Genomic DNA, 22,111 nt, shown 5'->3' on the forward strand with positions numbered 1-22,111 from the left:
ACTCTGGGGAATGGAGGAGTTCTTGGCCTCTGCACAGACCGAGGTAAATTCCCATTTCTTAACGAAGGTAATTGGCGAAGAAGTGGAGGCAACGAGGGGAAACTTTGTATTTTAAGCAGTGAGTTGTGACGATCTGGAATGGACTGCCTGAAAGGATGGTGAAAACACTGAGAATGTTTTAGCCACTGCATCCGCAAACAATCTGCAATCTCCTGAAATCACTAAATCCTAAACCTTGTTTTAAGATGCAATATTATTTACGTTTTTCAGTGATATGTTACACAGAAGATTGGTGTTTGAATGAAAGGTTCTTTTGAGGAACTAATTTGCAGGAGATTTAGTTCATACTAACCAATGTGTGTTTTGTTGTTTATAAGCTTGTAACCATTCAATTCAATTTGCAGGTACAGTGTTTTACCATACGGGTTATTTAAACGGATTGGAGTTCCGGGTCCAAGGCCACTGCCATTCATTGGAACAATTCTCCATTGCAGATAGATTTGTTCATCTTCCCTTTCACCACCATGTCAATAACTCCAGTTACAACATCAGCTATTATTAAATTGTTCTGCTATTGCCTTATTTCTTCCTGTAACTGAGAGCTGAGAGAAATATCTGTGAAACTCCTGTTTGTGTTCAAGTGAGAGGAGACCAGAGGTGAAAATACACAGTGGCAGCAGATGAATTCACTCTTGAAACATCACAGCTGCCCATGAAAAATTCAAGGTCACCCCCAATACAATATCACCTCCCTGGTGAACAATTGCAGGCATCGTGTTGAGAGTGGAGGAGAGGGGGGCAGAACAATGTAGAGTTGCAATTGAAATGAACAAGGGAGAAACCAGTCTGTGAGGAGCTGCACCGCAATCACAGATTGTGTCTCTCCACCACCCACTGCTCCAGCTCCCACACTCACTGAATCACAGAATACTATAGTGCAGAAGAGGCCCAATGAGTCCGCACCAACGCATGAAAGGCCCTGACCTGCCTACCTGATCCCACTTGCTAGCACTTGGCCCATAGCCTTGAATGTTATGACGTGCCAAATACTCATCCAGGTACTTTTTAAAGGATGTGAGGCATCCCGCCTCCACCACCCTCCCAGGCAGCGCTTTCCAGACCGTCACAACCCTCTGGGTAAAAAAGTTTTTCAAATCCCCCCTAAACCTCCCACCCCTCACTTTTAACTTGTGTCCCTTCGTAACTGGCCCTTCAACTAAGGGGAACAGCTGCTCCCTATCCACCCTGTCCATGCCCCCTCATAATCTTGAACACCTCAATCAGATTGCCCTCACTCTTCTCTGCTCCAATGAAAACAACCCAAGCCTACCCAACCTCTCATCATAACTTAAATGTTCCATCCCAGGCAACATCCTGATGAATCTCCTCTGCACCCCTTCCAGTGCAATCACATCCTTCCTATAATGTGGCAACCGGAACAGCACATAGTACTCCAGCTGTGGCCTCACCAAAGTTCTATACAACTCCATCATGACTTCTTTGCTTTTGTAATCTATACCCCGATTGATAAAGGCGAGGGTACCATATGCCTTTTTCACCACCCCATTAACCTGCCTTTCTGCCTTCAGAGATCTATGGACAAACACACCATAATCACTTTGTTCCACAGAACTTCCCAGTGTCTTACCATTCATTGAGTACTTCCTTGTCAAATTACTTCTTCCAAACTTCACACTTTTCAGGGTTAAATTCCATCCGCCACTTATCCACCCATTTGACCATCTCATCTATATCTTCCTGTAACCCAAGACATTCAACCTCATTGTTAGCCACCTGGCCAATCTTTGTCATCAGCAAACTTATTGATCCTACTCCCACATAGTCATCTATGTCATTAGTGTCCCACATTGCCATTAATTCATGTTTCCCCTTCTGTGTTACAATGCATAGTTGTGTAACACATTAAAAAAAAACTGTTTTAAAGGTTACATTAAAAAATCACCATGGATTGAGTTTTCAGACTGTTTCAAAATGGCTTCAAGCTACCATTCAGAATTCTGGATTTCAGACTGGGACTTCTCTTCAGAGAGGACAAAAGACTATTCTTAATTTAGTCATGGTTCACTCTGGTTCCTTTTTCGCTTAGATTTGGTTATTGTTTTTCTGGCAGAAGTTTGTAAATTTGAAAGCCAGGAGGCTTTCAAACAATAGGGGGCCCAGGACAGATCCCTGTGGTACGCCACTGGCTTCCAGTCACTAAAATAACTGTCTGTCACCACCCTCTGTCTCCTACCGCTAAGCCAATTATGAATCCACTTTCTCAGATGTGCATTAGTCTTCATAATAAGTCTCCCATGTGGACTTTGTCCAGCTCCATGTGCCACGCCCACTGCTCCAGCTCCTCCAATCACAGGTTTCCCCTTTCCCAGTCTTGCTACTTCTCAAGAGACTGAATCAATGATTATTGGAGAGCAGCAAGGGTGGGAGGGAGCTGTCGCATGGGAGAGAGGGAGGCTGGCATGATGGCAGATCCAGTGCATGAAAAGGCTGTGTCTGAGAGAACGGGAACATGTGAGGAGAAGGAGGAGAGGGATGACAAAGGAGAAGTGGGATTGTTGGCAGGAGGAGGGGGGGGGGGGGTGCGGGGGGGGGGGGGGGGGGGGGATCTTCCAAAATCTTTCTCCTGGCTTTCAAATTTACGAACTTCTGCCAGAAAAACAATAACCAAATCTAAGCAAAAAAGGAACCAGAGTGAACCATGACTAAATTAAGAATAGTTTTTTGTCCTCTCTGAAGAGGGGTCCCAGTCTGAAATCCAGAATTCTGTCTGGTAGCTTGAAGCCATTTTGAAACAGTCTGAAAACTCAATCCATGGTGATTTTTTAATGTAACCTTTAAAACAGCTTTTTAAAAATGTGTTACATAACTGTGCATTGTAACACAGAAGGGGAAACATGAATTAATGGCAATGTGGGACACTAATGGACTAAACGTTTGTATTTTGGGAATGTGGGGTTATGATTTGTAGCCCATACCCATTCAGATTGAGGTGGGCAATGTGCAAACTTGGTGTGTCCACCTTGTCTGAATGATTACAGAATCTGGCTGAGTGGATCCTGCATTACCCCCAGCCTCCGCACCCTGCAGCAGACTGAACAGTGTAGTTCAGAAAGCACGTGGTCCAATCAGCCTTATCTTCTTAAAATCAGGCTGCCCCTCCTAAAGGGAATCTGTATTAAAGAGTATCACTGCAATTTAAATGATGGAAAAGTGAACAGTGGGACAGAGAGGCCTCCAGAATGGCAGAAATGGAGGTAGGTGAATCCGCAGGGGACCAGAAATTGCTGAAGGACAACTCTCAGAAAATGGCTCCTCTCAATACTGTACCGGGAGTGTCAACCCTGTTCTCCCAGCCTCCAGTGACTGTCAATCCTCCCATATCTCACTTTTTAAAACTCGTTCTCATGTTTAAATCCCTCCATGGTCTTGCCCTTCCTATCTTTGTAATCTCTCTCAAACCTCTGAAAGCTCCATGATCCTTGGTCTCATATCCATTGGGAGCTATGCTGTCAATCATCTAGTCCAGACTTGTCCAACCTCTTGGCTCCCGGGGGCCACATTTGCATATTTTTCTTATTCAGGGGCCGATGAGCAAATTTCGGACAGACGAGGTTTGGCAAGACAATAAACTGAATTTCAGAAGAAGAAGTTGAGGTTTTAAAGAGAGAAACAATTGCTCAGCAATGTCATAGCAATAAATTGTTGAGTTAAAGAGTAAGCAATAAATATGACCAGAATGTTGGAGGGTCAGTCAGTGTGTATGGGTGTTATTGTGGGCGTGTCTGCATGTGTATGTGGTGGCAGTGAGAGTGAGTGAGAAAACTGAGATTGGGCTGATTAAAGATGGATCATTCCCGAAGTGATGCACAAATCTCTGGAGAAGGGAGGGAACACTGTTCCCAATGCCGCCCTCATCCTGATGGCCACCTTTGTGTGTGGCTGCATCAAGCTGTGTGTAGATCCTCAGTACGCCAACACCAAGTGCCACTACTTTTTGAGGTTCTACCTGTCCCAAGTGTTGCGGAGGATGGGTCTGGTCACACTGCTGCGGAACGCTCCAAGTAGTTGGATCGTACCGCAGCACCTGTCCTTTGTGGAGAATTTTTTCCAGAAACACACCGTTGACCACATGGTGATCAAGCAGTGATCAACGTGTAATGTCCTCGAGGCCCTGAGAGAAAAGGAGATGGTGGATCCTGTCGGATGATTCCCTGAGCAGACTGTCAGTGTCATCTGGCAGAATGTCTCATCACCAGAACTTACAAACAAGCACCAAGACTTGCTTGACTGATGGTGAGAAGTGCAGATCCTTCATGCATGCTCGAGGTCTCAACACCACCGCACGGTGCCCTCGGTGGGGGATGAGACGGTCGCACACCTCCTTGTGGAATGTGCCTTTGCAAAGAAGGTCTGGAGTGAGATGCAGTGGTATTTGTTGAGGTTCATCCCGAGCAGTTCCGTGACGCAGGACTCTGTGCTCTACAGGCCGTTCCCAGGGACACGCACTGAGACAAACATCAACTGCTGCTGGAGTTGCTCAACTCAGTGAAGGACGCACTTTGGTCCACCCGAAACTTGCTGATTTTCCAGTGCAAAGATTTGTCCTCCACCGAGTGTTGCAGACTGGCACATTCCAAGGTCCAGGACTACGTGCTGAGGGACGCCCTCAAGCTTGGGGCAGCCGCCGCAAAGGCACAATGGAGAAAGGCCACCGTTTAAAGCCTTTCAACCGAGACAGATCGAGGGGCCAGTAACTGTAAAAAACCCTCAGACTGCATAACTGTGTGCAACTCTGTAAAAACAGCACACAGTAAAATGTGAGGAATGTATATAGTTTTTGTTGAAGAATTGAACTGTAATAAATGTAATGTCTTGGAACAGAGCACCGTAAAGTATTGTAAATATGGCTGTTTTTGGCATTGTTTGTAATAATGGGAAATGTCGTTTCTGCAGTGGTTTATTTCAGAGTATTTATGAATAAAGTATATTTTTGAACTAAAAAAAAATGGATTGGGTTTAACGCAGACTCACAGTTGCCCCCAGCCACTCACTCACTCACTCAGTCACTCACTCTCCCACTCCCACTCACTCAATCACTCACTCTCCCACTCTCACTCGGTCAGTCACTCACTCCCCCACTCACACTTGATCAGTCACTCACTCCCCCACCCCCAATCGGTCAGCCACTCACTCCCCCACCTCCAATTGGTCAGTCACTCACTCCCCCAACCCCACTTGGTCAGTCACTCACTCCCCCACCGCCACTCGGTCAGTCACTCACTCCCCCACTTGGTCAATCACTCACTCCCCCACCGCCACTCGGTCAGTCACTCACTCCCCCACCCCCACTCGGTCAGTCACTCACTGCCCCACTCCCACTCGGTCAGTCACTCACTCACTGCCCCACTCCCACTCGGTCAGTCAGTCACTCACTGCCCCACTCCCGTTCGGTCACTCACTCACTCACTCACTGCCCCACTCTCACTTGGTCACTCACTCCCACTCGGTCAGTCACTCACTCCCCCACCCCCAGTCGGTCAGTCACTCACTCACTGCCCCACTCTCACTTGGTCACTCGCTCCCACTCGGTCACTCACTCACTCCCCCACCCCCACTCGGTCAGTCACTCACTGCCCCACTCCCACTCGGTCAGTCACTCACTGCCCCACTCCCTCTCAGTCAGTCACTCACTCACTGCCCCACTCCCACTCGGTCAGTCACTCACTCACTGCCCCTCTCCCACTCGGTCAGTCACTCACTCACTGCCCCACTCCCACTCGGTCAGTCACTCACTGCCCCACTCCCTCTCAGTCAGTCACTCACTCACTGCCCCACTCCCACTCGGTCAGTCACTCACTCACTGCCCCTCTCCCACTCGGTCAGTCACTCACTCACTGCCCCACTCCCACTCGGTCAGTCACTCACTCACTGCCCCTCTCCCACTCGGTCAGTCACTCACTCACTCCCCTCTCCCACTCAGTCAGTCACTCACTCACTGCCCCACTCCCACTCGGTCAGTCACTCACTCACTGCCCCACTCCCACTCGGTCAGTCACTCACTCACTGCCCCACTCCCACTCGGTCAGTCACTCACTCACTGCCCCACTCCCACTCGGTCAGTCACTCACTCACTGCCCCACTCCCACTCGGTCAGTCACTCACTCACTGCCCCTCTCCCACTTGGTCAGTCACTCACTCCCCCACCCCCACTCGGTCAGTCACTCACTCCCCCACCACCACTCGGTCAGTCACTCACTCACTGCCCCACTCCCGCTCGGTCACTCACTCACTCACTCACTGCCCCACTCTCACTTGGTCACTCACTCCCACTCGGTCAGTCACTCACTCCCACACCCACACGGTAAGGATTTTCACTCAGGGTTTTTTACTCACTCAAGGGGCCAGTGAGAAAAATTCAGAAACATAATTTTTGGAAGTACAATAAACTGAATATCAAAACATGTTGAGATGTTAAATAAATTAACAATTTCTGAATAAATGTAAAGCAATGTCAGAACATTAATTTGGTAAGTCAAAAAGGAATCTTCAATAAAATTGACCAGGTGAGGGGGTAAGAGTGTGGTGTGTGTGTGTATGTGTGCGCCTTAGGAGGAAGCTAGATAAACACATGAAGGATCAAGGAACATAAATATGTACTGATAGAAAGAGACTCATGTGAAGGATAAACATTGGCATCAACCAATTCACCCAAATGACCTCATTTCACCTTTGAAAGTGACTCTGTTGTAACTGGTTCTTTTGAGGTTATATAAGGTGTTCTTTTGAAATAATTGGAGGGGAACCAAATTTCAATTAAAGCTACAAAAGTGGTTTAGTTTTTATGTTACTCACCTTTATATAATGCTGGCTAATATGTTTTCCCTCTTGGTGCCCCCACTTGCAGGTTAAGTAATTATTGTTCTTTTTGTATTGTGTGAATACTTCTGCTGATTTCTGTTTTCTTCCTGGCCCAGGATATGTTTGGGTTTGATAGAGAATGCTACAAGAAATATGGAAAGATACGGGGGTGAGTGCATTTAATCAGCCAGTAATGGATATGAATGTGTAGATTTTTATCCACTTCAAAACTGCATTTTACTCCAGTAATGTAAAATGTAATTCAGGATGTGTAGATGGATGGTGATAAACTAGAGATCATTCCGAGTGGTCTTGACACTGACTCAATTATTACACTTCTAAGGATGCTGGTTCTAAGGCTACACTTGAGCTACAGTTGTAACGCTGAAGTGAGGCGAGATTGTTTCCCGTTGATCTGGTTGTAGTGTAACTGCCTGGATTATTCAACTGCAATTTGAGACATGTTCCATTACTGTAACAGGGAAATGTCTGTAAACGCTCCTGAGATGTTATTGCAGTGATGGAGACCTGGCTGTCAGGAGCATCCAAAGTGGTTACGGTGAGTCTAGATGAGTGGGGTTTGCCCAGACCACTCCCCCAGTCGGTCTCTACACTTTATCTATGGCCCACATTCGCTTTCTAACAATTCTACCATTTCCTTTAGGATTTATGATGGGCGGCAGCCCATTCTCGCCACCACGGATCCTGATTTGATTAAAACCATCTTCATAAAAGAGTTTTGCACTTTGTTCACCAACAGGCAGGTAAGCATTGATCTGCACTGAGGGCTATTACTTTTCTCGTGATTGCAATAACCCTCATTTTCTTTATCTGATTGTTTAAACATGCTTTGGTGGTTCAGCTACAGTCTAACTTGATTCACATGTTTTCTTTATTTGCCGTTCTAATCTCATAGCGTGCAAGGCAAATGCCAGGTTTATCAAACAAAAGCTGCATGTGTGGGGGTGGGAGGAGCCTCATAAGAAAGTGAGATATCAGAAATAGGAGCGGATATGGGCCATTTGGCCCATCGAACCTCCTCTCCCATTTGGTAAATTCAAAGCTGATCTGATTGTGGCCATAACTCCATTTTCCTGCTCATTCCCCATGACCTTTGACTCCCTTGTAGATCAAAATCTGTCTAATGGGCTGATGCTGTGCTTTGTCTTCTATCTCCAGCTCTCTCAATTGAAACAAATTGCCACTGGGTTTTTCTAGTCCAGTTTTGACTGACTCACATGGTTGCGGTAGAATAGAAGCTATAACATATCGAAGTTTTATCTTACTTGTTGCCTGTAACTTACACCCCTCATCCCATGGAGAGTGGGGCGTGTAATTGTCTTCAACTCTGACAGGATTACCACACCCTGTACAGAAGGAAGATTTATTAACAGTAACTAAAAGGTATAATATCCTATGAGTGAGGAACCCTGATCACTGATAATTTTGTGGAGTCCTGGGTTAGACTGTTCTTCAGGGAAATACTCATTTATGATTAACAACCCAGTTGCTGGGCATTGGGGGAATATTTGAGTTTGAAATGTATAATTTCATTCAAGGTAATGAAAAAATAGCACCAGTTAAGAAGTGAGAAATCTGAAGATGTGAAACAACTTGATGCCTATTGGAACACAATGGGCGGAATTCTCTCAGTGCTGTCCCAGGCAAGGGTGAGGCCTGAAAAACCCACAACGCAGGGAATGCTGAGATCGGAGCATCCTTTTGAAAGGTGTCCAATCTCCAATTTAAAAAAAAAACTGGAACCCCCTGCCCCACGCACACTGAGACCCTCCACGGTCACGGAGTACCCCCTACAGACATGGGGAACCTGCTACCCATTGAAATGGGATCCCCCCCTCCCAACACACACACAAATGGGCCACCTTCTCGACAGACTCTCTCCCTTATCGCCCCCCACCGCCCCCCCAAAAATAAGGCGTGCCCCCAGAGTGCCTCCTGCCACTGCCCCTTGGCATGTCCCCCCCCCCCCCCCCCCCCCCCCACCTCCCCCTCCCCCGGGGCTGTACTTACCTTGGGTCCCCGGAGTGGTGTCATCGCTTGATTCCCGGTGTGATGTCTCGATGGGAAGCTGGGACAACACGATGAGGGCAGGTGTTGTGGCCTTATGCCCTTTAATTCTATTATCACAGAATACTACCGTGCAGAAGAGGTCCTTCGGCCCATCGAGTCTGCCCTGACCTGTCCACCTAATCCAACTTGCCAGCACTTGGCCCATAGCCTTGAATGTTATGGCGTGCCAAGTACTCATCCAGGTACTTTTTAAAGGATGTGAGGCATCCCGCCTCCACCACCCTCCCAGGCAGAGCATTCCAGACCATCACCACCCTCTGAGTAAAAATGTTTTTCCTCAAATCCCCCTAAATCTCCCACCCCTCACTTTTAACTTGTGTCCCCTCGTAACTGACCCTTCAACTAAGGGGAACAGCTGCTCGCTATCCACGCTGTCCATGTCCCTCATAATCTTGAACACCTCAATCAGGTCGCCCCTCAGTCTTCTCTGTTCTAACGAAAACAATCCAAGTCTATCCAACCTCTCATCATAACTTAAATGTTCCATCCCAGGCAGCATCCTGATAAATCTCCTCTGCACCCCCTCCAGGGCATTCACATTCTTCCTATAATGTGGCAACAGCATACAGTACTCCAGCTGTGTCCTCACCAAAGTTCTATACAACTCCATCATGACTTCTCTGCTTTTGTAATCTACACGTCGATTGATAAAGGCGAGTTGTGCCATATGCCTTTTTGCATCACCCTATTTGTCTGCCTCTCCGCCTTCAGAGATCTATGGATAAATATGCCAAGGTCCCTTTGTTCTTTGGAACTTCCCAGTGTCAGACCTTTCATAGTATACTTCCTTGTCAACTTACTCCTTCCAAAGTGCATCACCTCATGCTTTTCAGGGTTAAATTCCATCTGCCACTTATCCGCCCATTTGACCATCTCATCTATATCTTCCTATAACCCGAGGCACTCAACCGCACTGTTAACCACCCGGCCAATCTTTGTGTCATCGGCAAATTTACTGATCCTATTAGTACTGATCCATAGTCATCTATGTCATTTATATAAATGATGAACAATAGGGGGCCCAGTACAGATCCCTGTGGTACGCACTGGTCATTGTCCTCCAGTCCTCTGTCACCACCTTCTGTCTCCTACCGCTAAGCCAATTATGAATCCACCTTATTAGGTCACCCTGTATCCCATGTTCATAAGCCTTCTTAATAAGTCTCCCATGTGGGACTTTGTCAAAGGCTTTGCTGAAATCCATGTAAACCACATCAACCACACTACCCTCATCCACACACCTGGTTACGTGCTCAAAAAAATTCAATCAAATTTGTTAGGCATGACTTCCCTCTGACAAAACCATGCTGACTATCCCTAACCAAACGTTGCCTCTCCAAATGGAGATAGATTCTCTCCTTCAGAATCCTCTCCAGTAGTTTCCCAACCACAGACGTGAGACTCACTGGTCTGTAGTTCCATGGCTTGTCTTGACAACCTTTCTTAAATAGTGGGACCACATTAGCTGTTTTCCAGACCTCTGGCACCGGTGGCCACGGAGGAATTAAAAATTTGGGTCAGAGCCGCTGCAATTTCCTCCATTGTCTCCCACAACAGCCTGGGACACAATTCATCCGGACCTGGAGATTTGTCCATTTTTAAGCCCGCCAATACCTTGTCACTCCCTATTATAGAAACATAGAAACATAGAAAAACTACAGCACAAACAGGCCCTTCGGCCCACAAGTTGTGCCAAACACATCTCTACCTTCTCGACCTACCTATAACCCTCCATCCTATTAAGCTCCATGTACTCATCCAGGAGTCTCTTAAAAGACCCTATTGAGTTCGCCTCCACCACCCCTGACGGCAGCCGATTCCACTCGCCCACCACCCTCTGTGTGAAAAACTTACCCTTAACGTCTCCTCTGTACCTACCCCCCTTAAACCTGTGTCCTCTCGTAGCAGACATTTCCACCCTGGGAAAAAGCCTCTGAGAGTCCACCCGATCTATGCCTCTCAACATCTTATACACCTCTATTAGGTCTCCTCTCATCCTTCGTCTCTCCAAGGAGAAAAGACGGAGCTCCCTCAGCCTATCCTCATAAGGCATGCCACTCAATCCAGGCAACATCCTTGTATATCTCCTCTGCACCCTTTCAATCTTTTCCACATCCTTCCTATAGTGAGGCGACCAGAACTGAGCACAGCACTCCAAGTGGGGTCTGACGAGGGTCTTATATAGCTGCATCATTATCCCCGGACTCCTAAACTCAATCCCTCGATTGATAAAGGCCAGCACACCATACGCCTTCTTAACCACCTCCTCCACCTGCGGGGCCAATTTCAGAGTCCTATGGACCCGGACCCCAAGGTCCTTCTGATCCTCTACCGTACTAAGAGTCTTTCCCTTTATATTGTACTCCTTCATCCCATTTGTCCTACCAAAATGGACCACGACACATTTATCTGGGTTGAAGTCCATCTGCCACTTCTCCGCCCAGTCTTGCATCCTATCTATGTCCCTCTGTAACTTCTGACATCCCTCCAGACTATCCACAACCCCACCAACCTTCGTGTCGTCGGCAAACTTACCAACCCATCCCTCCACTTCCTCATCCAGGTCATTTATGAAAATGACAAACAGCAAGGGTCCCAGAACAGATCCCTGGGGCACACCACTGGTGACCGACCTCCATTTAGAAAAAGACCCATCTATACCCACTCTCTGCCTCCTTTGGGCAAGATGTGGAGATGCCGGTGTTGGACTGGGGTGAACACAGTAAGAAGTCTCACAACACCAGGTTAAAGTCCAACAGGTTTATTTGGTAGCAAATACCATAAGCTTTCGGAGCACTGCTTCTTCGTCAGATGGAGTGGAAATGTGCTCTCAAACAGTGCAAACAGACAAAATCAAGTTGCAGAATACTGATTAGAATGCGAATCCTACAGCCAGCCAGGTCTTAAAGGTACAGACAATGTGGGTGGAAGGAACATTAAACACAGGTTAAAGAAATGTGTATTGTCTCCAGACAGAACAGCTAGTGCATTCAGCCTTGGATCTTCAGGTAAGCGTTCTCCAAGGCGGCCATCACGACACACGACAGTGCAGAGTCGCTGAGCAGAAACTGATAGCCAAGTTCCGCACACATGAGGACGGCCTAAACCGGGATGTTGGATTTATGTCACACTATCAGTAATCCCCACAGCTTGCATCCTGGGCTTGCAGAAGGTCACTAGCTGTTCTGTCTGGAGACAATACACATCTCTTTGACCTGTGTTTAATGTTCCCTCCACCCACATTGTCTGTACCTTTAAGACCTGGCTGGCTGTAGGATTCGCATTCTAATCAGTATTCTGCAACTTGATTTTGTCTGTTTGCACTGTTTGAGAGCACATTTCCACTCCATCTGACGAAGGAGTAGTGCTCCGAAAGCTTATGGTATTTGCTACCAAATAAACCTGTTGGACTTTAACCTGGTGTTGTGAGACTTCTGACTGTGTTCCTTTGGGCAAGCCAGTTCTGGATCCACCGGGCAGCAGCCCCTTGGATCCCATGCCCTCTCACTTTTTCTAGAAGCCTTGCATGGGGGACCTTATCAAACGCCTTGCTAAAATCCATATAAACCACATCTACCACCTTCCCTTCGTCAATGTGTTTAGTCACATTTCCGAAGAATTCCACCAGGCTCGTAAGGCACGATCTGCCCTTGACAAAGCCATGCTGAGTATTCTTGAGCATACTAAACCTCTCTAAATGCTCATATATCCTGTCCCTCAGCATCTTCTCCATCAGATTACCAACCACTGAGGTTAGACTCACCGGTCGGTAATTACCTGGGCTATCCCTATTCCCCTTCTTGAAAATAGGAACCACATCCGCAATCCTCCAATCCTCCAGCACCTCTCCCGTCTCCATCGACGACGCAAAGATTATCGCCAGAGGCTCTGCAATCTCCTCCCTCGCCTCCCACAGTAACCTGGGGTACATCCCATCCGGACCTGGCGACTTATCTATCTTGATGCCATTCAAAGATTCCAGCACAACCTCTTTCTTAAAGTCCACATACTCAATCCTTTCAGTCCACCGCAAGCCCGCAGTACATCCACCCAGGTCCTTCTCCTCTGTGAAAACCGAGGCAAAATACTCATTGAGCACCTCTGCCATTTCTACTGGTTCCGTACAGACTTTCCCGCCTTCACCTTTTATAGGCCCTATTCCGTCACGTCTCATCCTTTTACTCTTCACATATTTATAGAACGCCTTAGGGCTCTCTTTAATCCTACCTGCCAGGGCCTTCTCGTGACCCCTTCTGGCTCTCCTAATTTCCTTCTTTAGTCCCTTCCTACAAGCCGTATACTCTTCTAGATCCCTATCTTCGCCAAGCTCTCTGAGCCTTTTGTACGCTTTCCTTTTCTTCTCGACTAGGTCCTGCACAGCTTTCGTGCACCACGGTTCCTTTAACCGACCAACACCTCCCTGTCTGCTCGGAACGTTGTCATGTAGAACTCTAGACAGACATTCCTTGAAAAACTGCCACCTCTCTTCAGCACATTTCCCCGAGAATACCTCCTTCCAATTTACTCCTCTAATTTGCTGTCTAATGTCTTCATATTTCCCCTTACTCCATATAAACACTTTCCTAGCTTGCCTGATCCTCTCTTTTTCCAATGCAAGCCTAAAGGAGATAGAGTTATGATCGCTATCCCCAAGATGCTCTCCCACTGAGAGATCTGACTCCTGTCCAGGTTCATTGCTCAGTATCAGATCAAGTACAGCCTCTCCTCTTGTAGGCTTGTCCACATGCTGTGTCAGGAAACCCTCCTGAACACACCTATAATACATTCAAATCAGATTCTCACTCTTCCTGGGTGTGAACCTCTCTAAATCACCAGCGGGGACAGGGGCCAATCTGACACCAAAAATCTCACCATTGCGATTCACGTTTTCGGCCTCTCATGACATTTAGTGACCATTACATGATCACGGCCAATAGATGATTGGTTATTTTTTACATTATTGTGGCAATTAAAGGAACTATACAACTCATGATATATAGAATATTAATGTCTGATTTATATTCATAGGTTGTATTCATGCTCCTTTTGACTCCACATAGAAATCATAGAAATCATAGAAACCCTACAGTGCAGAAGGAGGCCATTTGACCCATCGAGTCTGCACCAACCACAATCCCACCCAGGCCCTACCCCCACATATTTACCCGCTAATCCCTCTAACCTATGCATCCCAGGACTCTAAGGGGCAATTTTTTTAACCTGGCCAATCAACCTAACCCACACATCTTTGGACATTAACATTTACACCAAAACAAAGTACCTATTTGTTGTCAGCTGAACAGACAAGTTGGGAATCTCTGGTTGGTCCACATGAGGAACCAAAATACTGAGGAATCAGGTCTGCGCAATTCCAGAATTAGCCCTGAGGTGGGGATTAGGTTCCATGCTGAGTCTGCTTTGGGGGCCACCAGGAAGACCTGAGGGCCAATTTACCCAATTTGTCCTGAGGTGCATTTCAGGGACCCTTGGGGTGATGAAACCGATCTTGCCATATTTTTCCTTTGCATTGAGCCCCAGGAAAGGTACAGTGGATCCAGTTGCTCCCCTCTTCCCCATTCAGCCTGAGAATATTCTGTGCAGGTTTAGCAGAAATTATGAATGAATGTAACTGAACTTGATATAGAATTTAAAAATAAACAATTTAAGTCTTTGTACTTTTTCTGCAGGATGTGGGTCTGAATGGACCAATGACTGAGTCCCTCCTGACCGTCGAAGATGACCAGTGGAAGAGAATTCGAAGTGTGCTTTCGCCAAACTTCACCAGTGGGAGACTGAAAGAGGTAATGAATGAATTCCTGGCTTATTCCTCTTATTCCCATAGATTGAATCCTTCGCCTGTACTTTTACTTGTGATGTGTAAATTGAAGTATGTGGACAATTGAGCCGGATGTAAGCTCATCCAATAATAATTGACTTCATATGAAGGTAGATGCTGATATACTTATGATAACTATTAAAATACAAAATAACTTTGAGGCCATCCTAGACTCTGTCTGTATCTTAACTGCAGCAAGTCTCCTTCCCCTATCAACCTTACACTCACTGATGTACTTTGGCTCCAGTCAAACAATGTCTTGTTTTCAAAACCTCCCGATCTCTGTCACCCGCTCCAACCCCACAACCCTTCAAGATATTTCTGCTCCTCTAATTCTGGCCTCCTGTGCATCCTAAATTATAGTTGCTCCACCGCTGGCTGTGCTTTCAGCTCTGGAATTCCTTTCCTACCCTACCTTCCCCCTTTAAGACGCTCCTTAAAACATACCTCTTTGACTAAGCCTTTGGTCATCCTACCTATTCCCATATTTGCTTTCTCAATTCCCTCCTGAGACTTTATATTCAAAAACCTGTCCGTCTTCCTACCTATAGAATCACCCATCACTTTAGTTCTTCTGGTCTGGCAGCATCTGTGGAGAGAAAAGCAGAGTTAATGTTTTGAGTCCGCATGATTCTTTCTTAAGAAGGGTCGTATGGACACATAGCGTTGCTTCTCTCTCCATAGATGCTGCCAGACTTGCTGAGTTTATCCATCATTTCCTGTTTTTATATCTGATTTCCAGCATCCACAGCCCCTGTACAGCTGAACCAGCCATGGTGCCGAGGACTTGATTCTGGCTGCACTCCCCAATATACCATCTCTTAAATTGGTATTCAGAACTGAATACTGGTTGGAAAATGAATCCTTAGGGGTCCCCTGCACTACCTGCCTGTTTCTGTTGGTGGCCACATATTCCCTCTCTCCCTGTATACACTTAACATGCAGGGTGGCCACATTTATACATGTGTCATTCACCAAGCTCTTAACCATATGGATGAGCTGCAGTGACACCAGTTGCAGCTGAGGCTCCAAAACCCAGTGACGGTTGAAGATCAGGCAATGTGTCTGAGTTCTGAAGGAGCTTGCTGGTCGTCTCACAGATCAAGTAGCATGAGTTCTAGTGTGGTTTAGGGGGCTGGGAAAGGGAGTGCGAGTGGGCAATCTGTTTGGAGATTGAGGAGCTAAGGATTTTCTTTGCTAGTCGCGGTAATCCTGAAGTGATGGGAAGATTTGGCTGAGGAGAAGCAGAATGTAAAATGTCCCGTTGCTGCATGAAATCTGTTGAAATCTCCAGGAATACATGCCAACATATTTGGGAGCAGACCAGCTTTGTGAACCTCTTGTACATTGTTCGTCATTTTCTTCTTTCCTCAGATGTGTCCAATAATCAAGCACTACACAGAAAATCTTGTGAAATACGCAGAAAAGAAAGCAAAGCTGAATGAATCTGCCGACATGAAGGAGTGAGTAATTTATCTGTTGGGTGACAGTTCTGCGTTCCTCCATCACAAATCCTTCCTAGGCAATTCAATCATTTTCACTGTGAACTGGTCTCAGGGGGAAATGAGTGGGCGTTCACTGACTGTTCCATGAATTTCGCTGTGTGAACAAGTTGTACTTTTTTCTTGGTGGGGGATGTGTTGGGACATACTAAGCTCTCACTGTAGCTGATAAACATGCAACTTCCATTCTGAACAGACAGATACAGCATTTTATTCTCGTGAGGAATTTCAATCACCCTGTTTGGTTTTCCCTCATTGGGTAACAGTGAGGGCTGAGAAGGTGGATGAGTTACTCTCTAGATCTCTCCAATGTCGCTTTGATCTGGTTTTGTGGGAATGAATTGTTGTGACAATTCCTGATTTTCTTTTTTCTCTGCTCCATGTTGGGTCGAATCTTGTCAGCTGCATGGAGATAGGGATTTATTTTGGGAAGGTGGATATCAGATCGACTACCTGATGTGATTCCATCTCTAAATGATCTTGTTGGAGACAGGGTCATAGCAACACCAGATATCCGCCTTGCGGTGGTAGGTAGTCAAGTGACTGCTTGGAGATAAATTGGTGACACTGCTGGGACCTTCTCAACTGTGGACAGGCTCTCCTGCTGAGGCTGAAGCCTGGCAGATAGCTAGATATAGTCTCCTAGATTTAGGCTGGAGAAACTAGTGAGATCTCTTTTAATCCCCACCCCCATGGAGCTGCTAGGATTAGAGGGCCACAGCTACAGGCAGCTCTGAGGACAGGTTCATCAATGAAGGAGGAATCCAGCATAAATCAAGGCATTGCATCTTCAGTCAGAAGTGTCAAGTGTCTGATCCATCTCAGCCTCTTCCAGAGGTCCCCAGCATCACAGATGCCAGTCTTCGGACAATTTGACTCATTGACCCCACCCCTACTATCAAGCAGCACTTGCTTAGCAATAACCTGCTCAGTGATGCTCAGTTGGGTTCTGCCAAGGCCACTCGGTTCATCTTGCATCCTTAGTCTTAACATGGACAAAAAGCTGAATTCCAGAGGTGAGGTGAGAAAAAGCCCTTGACATCCAGGAAGCATTTGACCAATTGTGGCATCAAGAACCTTCGCCGAATTGCAATCGCTGGGAATCAGGAGGAAAATTCTTCCCCGTCTTCAGTCATACCTAGCACATAGGAAAATGGCTGCTGTTCTTCTCAGGAAGAGCAGGGGTGCTAACACCAACTCCTGGAGAACCCCACAATAAATCTTCACCCGTCCAAATAACAGCTGTTCAAAACTAGTCTGTTTCTTGTCTCTCAGCCAATTTTGTATCCATGCTGCAGTTGTCCCTTTTAGTCCATGAGCTCTAACTTTGCTTACAAATGCCTTTTAATCCATGCGCACCGCATCAATGACCATAATCTACCCTCTGTGCTATATAAACACAGAGGCAGGTTCGCTAAACACTATTTTCCTTCAGCAAATTGGTGCTGGTTTTCCTGAATGCCAGGGTGCCAGGGAGCAGTGCTAGGGGCACTGCCCAGGCAAGTCCCTCACCCCTCAGGGGCTACACTCACCTGTGCACCCTTGGTATGGTCTTCTCAACTGGTTCCCCAGTTTATGCAGAATATGGTTCATGACCACCACCCCCCCCCCCCCACCCCCCCTCCCACCCCCTCCCCCCACCCCTCCCAAATGGGCTGTGAACCTTGTTTTAGAACCTGGCGTGACTCTATGAACATTGCAGAAGATTAGAACATGTCTATTGCTGTTGTGAACCACACCAGCGTGACGTCATGCCAGCTGGGTGGGTCTATACGATGAGGGCGGACGTTGTATCGTGACACCTGCCAAGGATAATTCATTCAAATTAGGCTTTCGTCCTTCCTGAGCGTGGTCATGTTAGCGTCACTGGTGGGAGGTGGGGACAAAAAAACTGAGATCTTGCTGTTGAGATTTGTGTTTTAGGTCTCTCATGAGATTTTGTGGCCATTACGTGATTTGCGTCTGTGACTAACGCGGCCGTTAAATCACGGTCTTTGTTTCTGTTCATTGCATAATGGGTGAATTCACGTGGAAGTGGCACGGGGAGCATAAGGAGCTGTAAAGGCTTTTTAGGGAGCTGAGCTTGGGCTAGGGGACATGAGGGGCCATAGAGTATGGAGGACACACATTTGCATGGGTAGCATGAGGAGAACCTTTGAACTTACCTTTTAAAAGTCCCTTTATGCAGAAAATGGTTCATGACCACCACGCAAGTTATCACTCCCTCAGACAGCTCTGCAGTGGCTGTCCCCCATAGAGAGCACATTGGAAGTGTCTGCACCCTCACTATTCTCAGCACCCCCCACTTCCCACCCTCCAGATTGTAGACACATTTCCAACTCGTGCATGTGTGCCCTCTACCCGAAATATCGTGCGAGGGCGTGAAGATGTCAGGATGCGGACCCTGGCATAATTTTACCCACTTCCGGATTTGAGGCGCGCCTGAACTTTATACATAAAATTCTGACCATAGTTAAAGCAGGTAGAGTTCAGCCTTTCACAGAGTGTGTTTCACACTAGATGGTCATTGATTGGCCAGCCTGGGGTAAATTGTGCTCCAGGGCTGTCTTGCACCGCCACTTCCAGGCCTGCCAAGTGCGTGCGCCTGATGGGCGACAATTTTAGGCCTTGATAGTCTTCACTATCAAGTGACAATATCTTTCTTTCAGCTGTTAAAATTGGTGAACAAACCCATTTCCCTTCTGCCAGTATCTTCGGGACGTACAGCCTGGATGTGGTCACCAGCATTGCGCTCAGTGTGGATGTTGACTCCATCAACAACCCTGATGACCTGATTATGAGCAACATCAAGAAACTAATATCATTCAACATCTTCAACCCTGTGCTCCTCCTAGCTGGTAAGCGATTAAACATTTCTGTTTTGTTTCAGATGAGTGAGGGTCGAGGATTTTTTTTTTGATTGAGGAGATGGTTGCTCTGCTCACTCCAGGTGCCCTGTTTCCCTGGTGTTGGCACTTCCAGCTGCTTTGTGGGCAAGTCTTTTGGGGAAAGGAAGGAAATGGGGAAGTCTAACAGCAGACTCCATGAGATGTCCAGCTGCACCTGAATCTGCTCCAGTGAGGTGACGTTTCTCTACAATTTGCTCAAACTACTTAGAGAGATTTTTAGTTCCAATCGGAACTACCTGTGTGTGATGGGAAGAGGATCTGAGAGACAGCAGTTTGAGCAAAAATCATATCTATTTCTAATTAAAAATTATGATATTCCTGCCAGGTAATAATCAGACTTTTGAACGGACCTACCTCGCACTAAGTTGATCTTTCTCTATACCTTAGCTGTAACTGTAACAATACATTCTGCACTCTCTCCTTTCCTTCTCTATGAATGGTATGCCTTGTCTGTATAGTACGTAAGAAACAATACTTTTCACTGAATACTAATACATGTGACAATAATATATCAAAACATCGCTAACAAGGGAGCTCCTAAATTATCTGCCCTTGACATTCAATGACATTACCATTGTTGAATATCCCCCATCACCAACATTCTGGGAGTTACTATTGATCAGAAATTTGACCACAGCATACACATAAATACTGCGGCTAAAACAGCAGGCCAGAGGCTGGGAATTCGACGACAACTCAATTTCAGAATCCCAAAATCTGTCCACCATCTGCAAAGCAGAAGTCAGGAGTGTGATAGAATACTCTCCACTTGCCTGGATGGGTGTGACTCCAACAACACTCAAGAAATTTGATACCCTCCAAGACAAAGTGACCTGCTTGATCAGCATCCCATCCACCACATTAAATATTCACTCACTCCACCATGTGCACAAAGTGGCAACAATGTGTATCATCTACATGATGCACTGCAGCAACTTGTCAGGGACAACTTCAACAGCAGCTACCAAATCCTTGAGCTCTAACACCTACAAGGACATGAGCAGTGAATGTATGGGTAACAGCACCAACTGCAAGTTCGTTGACAAGCCACAGGCCATCCTGACTTGGAACTATGTCACTGTTCCTTCACTGTCGCCAGGTTTCAATTCTGGAACTTCCTCCTTAACAATACTATGGGTGTATCCTACAACACCCGCACAGCAGCAGTTCAAGTGGGTAGTCTAGCAATACTGCCTCAAGGACCATTAGGGCTGAGTAATATATGCTGCCCTTGCCATCGATGCCCACATCCAATGAAAGATAAGGCAGAGGAAGAAGCAGGACCTTTCCTCCTCCATCTAAACTTCCGTCCTTCAGTATAACGGGAGGTGAAATGGAAACATTATCATGAACAAAGTCTATAGAAATTCCAAATTGGTCTCAGTGGGGTAACACTTGCATCTGACTTGGTGGATTCAAGTCTAAGTCCAGATACGTAAACACACAATCCAGATTGATACAACTGTACAGTACAGGGAAAACTGCACTGCACTAATCCAGACTGGCATGGTGGCATAGTGGTGAGCACTGCTGCCTCACAGCGTCAGGGACCTGGGTTCGATTCCCGGCTTGAGTGACTGTGCGGAGTCTGCACGTTCTCCCCGTGTCTGCGTGGGTTTCCTCCGGGTGCTCCGGTTTCCTCCCACAGTCCAAAAGATGTGCTGGTTAGGTGCATTGGCCATGCTAAATTCTCCCTCAGTGAACCCGAACACAGGCAGCAGGTCACAAAAATAGGCAGACAGGGCGTCAGGTCAATAGTGCACCTGCAAGATTGCACCAAGTGGCAATGTTAATGTAAACCTACTTGTGATGGACTCACCCTCAGTGTACCCGAACAGGTGTGGCGACTAGAAGATTTTCACAGTAACTTCATTGCGTTTCATTAAGCTTACTGTGACACTAATAAATAAACTTAAAACTTTCAGTACAGTATAGGGGAACACTGCACTGCACTAACCCAGACTGTTTCAGTACAGTATACGGGAACACTGCACTAACCCAGACTGTTTCAGTACAGTATACGGGAACACTGCACTAACCCAGACTGCTTCAGTACAGTATAGGGAAACACTACACTAACCCAGACTGTTTCAGTACAGTATACGGGAACACTGCACTAACCCAGACTGCTTCAGTACAGTATAGGGAAACACTGCACTAACGCAGACTGTTTTCAGTACAGTATAGGGGAACACTGCACTAACCCAGACTGCTTCAGTACAGTACAGGCAAGTGTTGCACTAACGCAGACTGTTTTCAGTACAGTATAGGGGAACACTGCACTAACCCAGACTGCTTCAGTACAGTATAGGGGAACACTGCACTAACCCAGACTGCTTCAGTACAGTATAGGGAAACACTGCACTAACCCAGACTGTTTCAGTACAGTATAGGGGAACACTGCACTAACCCAGACTGTTTCAGTACAGTATAGGGGAACACTGCACTAACCCAGACTGCTTCAGTACAGTATAGGGAAACACTGCACTAACCCAGACTGTTTCAGTACAGTATAGGGGAACACTGCACTAACCCAGACTGCTTCAGTACAGTATAGGGGAACACTGCACTAACACAGACTGCTTCAGTACAGTATAGGGGAACACTGCACTAACCCAGACTGCTTCAGTACAGTACAGGGAAACACTGCACTAACCCAGACTGTTTCAGTACAGTATAGAGGAACACTGCACTAACCCAGACTGTTTCAGTACAGTACAGGGAAACACTGCACTAACCCAGACTGCTTCAGTACAGTACAGGGAAACACTGCACTAACCCAGACTGTTCCAGTACAGTACAGGGAAACACTGCACTAACCCAGACTGTTTCAGTACAGTACAGGGGAACCCTGCACTAACCCAGGCTGTTTCAGTACAGTACAGGGAAACACT

The 22,111-nt window shown here is 46.6% G+C and overlaps 1 protein-coding gene across 1 annotated transcript in view; it reads left to right on the forward strand.

Annotated features, from left to right (window-relative positions):
• Window positions 1-3,260: 3,260 nt before the first annotated feature.
• The window catches only part of LOC144510925 (cytochrome P450 3A56-like), a 38,018-nt gene continuing 19,167 nt past the window's right edge, over window positions 3,261-22,111 (forward strand). Inside the window, exons 1-6 of the mRNA XM_078240983.1 lie at window positions 3,261-3,275; window positions 6,996-7,048; window positions 7,544-7,643; window positions 14,658-14,771; window positions 16,181-16,269; window positions 19,018-19,166. Of these exons, the coding sequence (XP_078097109.1) occupies window positions 3,261-3,275; window positions 6,996-7,048; window positions 7,544-7,643; window positions 14,658-14,771; window positions 16,181-16,269; window positions 19,018-19,166 (520 nt within the window). The remainder of the gene's footprint in view (window positions 3,276-6,995; window positions 7,049-7,543; window positions 7,644-14,657; window positions 14,772-16,180; window positions 16,270-19,017; window positions 19,167-22,111) is intronic.

Source organism: Mustelus asterias, chromosome 23 (genome assembly GCF_964213995.1).
Source record: "Mustelus asterias chromosome 23, sMusAst1.hap1.1, whole genome shotgun sequence".
Lineage (NCBI taxonomy): Eukaryota > Metazoa > Chordata > Chondrichthyes > Carcharhiniformes > Triakidae > Mustelus > Mustelus asterias.